The sequence below is a fragment of the Sorex fumeus genome, unplaced genomic scaffold (assembly GCF_029834395.1).
Source record: "Sorex fumeus unplaced genomic scaffold, SorFum_2.1 ptg000034l, whole genome shotgun sequence".
In the NCBI taxonomy this organism is placed as follows: domain Eukaryota; kingdom Metazoa; phylum Chordata; class Mammalia; order Eulipotyphla; family Soricidae; genus Sorex; species Sorex fumeus.
This window is the reverse complement of record NW_026606091.1, coordinates 11,956,860-11,961,884: the sequence shown is the minus strand read 5'-3', so window position 1 is coordinate 11,961,884 and position 5,025 is coordinate 11,956,860. Positions and strand designations below refer to the sequence as shown.

Below are 5,025 nucleotides of genomic sequence, written 5' to 3'. Positions count from 1 at the left end.
TTAAACACCTTTCCCTACGCCACTCCATTACCGGGGGCGCGTCTAACGCCTCCAGAGTGAAGACCGACTGGAAACGCTCTGCTCCGCCTGCTGGAGAGAGCGGATGAGGAGCTGGAGTGCAGGGGTGAAACAGTGCCAAACTTTAGCCAGGGCTTTGGGGGAACAACTGTGCAAACCGCAGCGCACCCAGCACTGCGGCCCCAGGCTTCGGCGCATGCGTCTTAGAATATTTCCACCCCCCCCCCGCCCGCCCCTCGCCCGAAGACTGTGACGTCATGCAGCGCCGGCACCCCACCCCCACCCCACCCCCTCCCCCCCGCCGCCGCCCGCACAGTGGGACGTGCCCGCGCCGGCCCGCAGGACAGGGGCGGGGCCTAAGGGGGTGGGGAGAGCTCGCCCGGCCGCCCAGCTGGGAAACGGCTTCATTCTCTGCGGACTCGCCGCCGGCCCCGAGCGACGCTCTGCACGGGCACCGCACGAAGGACGCGGCTACGCGCCCGCACTTCCAGCTGCGGCCGCCGCGCCCGGAGCCGTTGCCTGGGCACCGGCGCGTCCCCGGCTCCGCTATCGCTGGGAAAACAGGACGCGGATCCCAGAACCTGGCTGGCTGGGCCCACGGGCCGCTCGGACGGTGGTGGCACGGCCCTCCTGCCCCCGCCCCCGCCCCCGCCGCAGGAGAACGGCCGAAGGGGCCGGGAGCCGAGCCGAGTTCTCCCGGGGAGGTGGAGAGCGGACGCCGCGGAACGCGGGGCGCAGTGGACCAAGAAAAGAAACATCGGTCACCGAGCTCACGGCACGGCCAGCCGCGCTTCCAGGCCAGTGTGCGACTTGCCGGGGCCCGGCGAGATGCGCGACGAGGACAAAGGCATGCTCGGTGGCGGCGCCGGGGATGCGGGCCTGGCGACCGCCGCGGCGCGGGGACAGGTGGAGACGGTGAGGCAGCTCCTGGAAGCCGGTGCGGATCCCAACGGAGTCAACGGCTTCGGGAGGCGCCCGATCCAGGTAGCCGGGGCCCGGGGGCCTGGCCGGCAGGGGGCGCGCGGACGCGGGGCGCGGCCTCTGTTGGGACGCGGCCGACGCCGAGCTCTCCCCCGAGTCGAGATCCGCTCGTGTGGGAGGTGTGGATCCCCGGTGTAAATAAACGCAGTCCTAAAAAAAAAAAAATGTTTTTTTAAATCCTAAAGAAAGGAATTAAAGAACCACGGCTGCAGCTTAGTTTCCTTCTAGTGGTGGAAGAAGTTTTTCTTTTTTTTAAATCTCATGATCGGAGACGCAAGGTGTAAGGAAGAGAAAGAAGTGATTTGGGCAGAACGTTTTTCTTTATCCCTCATGTCTATTTGCCTATTTTCAACTACCGAGATCGTTAGATTTCATTTACGCAACCTAGGTTGGATTTAAGAAATGGTATAAATTTGTGGCACATGGGGGGGAAAATTCACCTTAAGGCTTTGAACGCTTGCGCTACAAAGATTGTTGTGGTCTTTCCTGGATTGGCGACTTTAATGCAAAGGAGAAAGACGATTTCTCAGTTGCAGTCCTGAATTCCTTTTGTTTCCTGTTAGCAGCGTCTCTTGGGTGTTACATAAGAAATTACATGCTTCTGTCGGTTTTTATCAATTACCATGTTTGGGTTACATAAATATAAGTGCAGAAACTGTCTTTTTTAAATGCGCAAGGGGCGGCAGAGAGAGTATAGGAGCTAAGGCTCTTTGTTTTGCTCGCAACCAACCTATTCAGCCTCTGCCTCAGCACCCCGGGGAGCCAGCAACCCTTACACTTCACATCCTACCACCAAGCATAAGTAGTCCCCCCAGTACCTCCAGGGGTGACCCAATACGGTAATAAATAATTAGCCCTTTCAGGGTCTGGCGTGATACTACAGAGGGTAGGGCGCTTGCTTTGCGTGCGTTCAACCGGGGTTCCATCTCTGGCACCCTGTATGGTGCCCACCCCTCTGGGATTGATCCCTGAAGGCAGAACCAGGAGCGATCTCTGAGCACCTCCAAGTGTGGCCCCCAAAGAAAAAAGTAACAAGATCTTTCATTGTTAAAATACATTCATTCGAAATGTTTATCCTAATTAGTACTGATGACTTTATTTTCTTTGGTAAATAAAGTAATATTGTGTGCTTTATTCTGAACTAATAGCATGTTTACTACTCACACCATCGCTTTCCAAAACCAAGCAATTATTAAGAAATTTTAAGGGACTGGAGCGATAGTACAGCGGGTAGGGCGTTTGTCTCCCACGTGCTGACCCAGGTTCGATACCCAGCATCCCATATGGTCTCCAGAGCACCGCCAGAAGTAATTCCTGAGTGCAAAGCCTGGAGTAACCCCTGTGCATCGCGGGGTGTGGCCCAAAAAGAAAAAAAAGAAGAAAAAAATTTTAAGTGTAGAATTTTGTTTTGCGTTTTTTTGGGTTTTTTTTTTTTTTTTTTGGCTTTAGTATTTGGGTCACACCCAGCAGTGCTCAGGGCTTACTCCTGGCCCTGCACTCAGGGATCACTTCTAACCAGGCTCCAGGGACCTTATGGGGGTGCTAGGGATGGAATCTGGTCCTCTGTATGCAAAATAATTGTTTCTATTTCTCCAGCCCATTACAACACTTTTCTAAGAACTCAAAAGGAATGCAGTCTCACTTGCTTTAAATTCTAAATTTCTGGGCTGGAGAGATAGTCCAGGGAATAGGACACTTGGCCTTGCACAGGGCCAAACCAGATTCTATTCCCTGTACTCCATAATGTCCCTGGAGCCCTGCCAAGAGTGATCCTGGCGTTCTGAGTCAGAAGTAAGCCCTAAGCACTGCCAGGTATGGTCCAAAACCAAAAAAAAGAAAAGAGAAGTGTTATAAAAATGAGGTTTTACTTAAAGTACTAGCAGACATTGCAAAAAGGTTCTTAAGCATCTGAAATTGCATTCTCTGTAAACAGGAAGTTTCACTTATAGTTTTAATTCACTATTTTCTGATCTGTAAGAATAATTTTCTATGTAAAATAAAAGACCACTTTTAGTAGTAGAAGTCAATTTTTTTAAAGAGAGAAACTGATGTGCCTATTATTTATGAAATTAAAGTGTCTTAATGCTACAGTATGCCTTAGTGAGTTGGGGGAATCCAATACTGGGGGTGGATTACTCAATTCTCCGAGCACTCCCAGTTGGTTGCTTTGGTGGTGCTGGCAGTATTGCTGGGGTTAGGAGGTGCAGGGAACCATGTATGTTAGGGATCTAATCCCTAAAACAAAATCTCACAAGAGCAAGTAACTTTTAAATATGTAATGTTCAAAAAATTGCTTTCTTGTTAAAATAAGAAAGTAGATGTTTGCATAGTACACAGGAACACAAATTAATGCAACAGGATAACTACTCCAAAACATACTTTTCTAAGTTATATATGGATTACTCCAAATTGACTGGAAATATCCAAGCTATGTTATATATCATGAAACATTACAAAGTCCTGCACAAAATGTTTGTTATATATTACATTACTGCCCTGTATGCTTTAATCCTTTACTATACTAACCTAAAGTATTTTAAATGGTGAACCAATTATTAAAGACAAATCATTTGTTTCCATCATAAGATAGACTGACCTATTTATTCTTTCCCCATTGTCTCAAATTGTTCTCCAGTTATCAGATTCTGTTCTCTTTATGAATGCACATATATGACAGAGAAAAGCAAAAGTCCTTCCACAAGCAGTTTACTTAAGGGAATTAAAAGAAGCTGTATTTTAAACTAAACTTTTATTTTCTCAGCTAAACCATTACTCTGCCTTCTTTAAAAATAATAATAACCAGCAGCACATGTTCCTGGGAAAATCAACATCTTCCTGTTCCCCACCCTCTTCTCATGATGACCCTGAGCACTATATCACTAGCTTTTCCTTACCGCTTGCAAGTTTGGAGAATAAGATGGAATAGTTCATGGGGACGAGGGTGAAGAAAGAGTCAGAAACGACAAGGGGAGAATAATTGGAGCATAATGTGGATTCCACATCAGCAAAAAAAAAAAAAAAAGGAAAGCAAAAGCAAGCAGATTCCAGGGGCTTTGGGAAGTGCATCTCATTGTCCCCACTCCCATCCTAACCCCTCTGCCATCTCCCACAGGTCATGATGATGGGCAGCACCCCTGTGGCCGAGCTGCTGCTGCTCCACGGTGCTGAGCCCAACTGTGCGGACCCAGTCACCCTCACCCGACCCGTGCACGACGCAGCCCGGGAGGGCTTCCTGGACACGCTGGTGGCGCTGCACCGTGCTGGGGCGAGACTGGACGTGCGTGACGCATGGGGCCGCCTGCCCGTGGACCTGGCTGAGGAGAGGGGCCACCACCATGTGGCCCGGTACTTGCTCGCCTCCACGGGAGACTGAGGGCCGCTGCGGCCACCCTCCCAAAAAGACTTTTCTCCTCTCCCCAGATCTCCACCCCGACTTAGCTAAGTGATCTGAGAGATGGCTGCAGGCGGAGCAGCAGCGCACCTGGAGACCTCCCCTCCCTTCCCATCCCCCCACCCGCTCCACAGCCTTTTGGGACAGCTTGTTCTGAAAGTGGGGAAGGAGGCACAGCCCAAGAATGCATTCTCTTTCTCTTCTTTTTTGTCCTGGATCCCCGCCCTCCACACTCACCTGAAGTCGGAGAAATGGAAAGACATGCTGGAACATCTAGGCTTTGGAGGTGACTTGTTTTTCTAGCCAGGTGGTGGTGGTTTTTCTTGCCAGAAGTGGCATGTGAAGAAACCAGAGAATGAATAATGCCTTGAGCCTTCAAATCTTCACCAAAACGGTTCTGGGGGTGAAATGGGAATCAGTAACACATTTGGGCTGGAGGTAGGGGATACCTGCGCCCCTACACTACCGTAACCTTGATGGCTCAACCGTGAAGGAGCTCCCCCAAGCCCTGCACTGTAAGCCCAGCTTTGGTGATGAGAAAACCTGAAGAGTGGACCAGCCAACAGGGCGGGTCAGTGTGACATTTCACATTCTAAGATGTGCACAGCCAGCCTGTGCTCTATACTCAGAGCTCC

The 5,025-nt window shown here is 50.5% G+C and overlaps 1 protein-coding gene across 1 annotated transcript; it reads left to right on the top strand.

Moving 5' to 3' along the window:
* Positions 1-808: 808 nt before the first annotated feature.
* Positions 809-4,381, top strand: LOC130026456 (cyclin-dependent kinase 4 inhibitor B). The gene is made up of 2 exons (XM_056117280.1): positions 809-1,002; positions 4,112-4,381. Exons 1-2 carry the CDS (start codon positions 847-849, stop codon positions 4,370-4,372), a joined length of 417 nt encoding a protein of 138 aa, XP_055973255.1. The 5' UTR covers positions 809-846; the 3' UTR covers positions 4,373-4,381.
* The last annotated feature ends 644 nt before the right edge of the window (positions 4,382-5,025 follow it).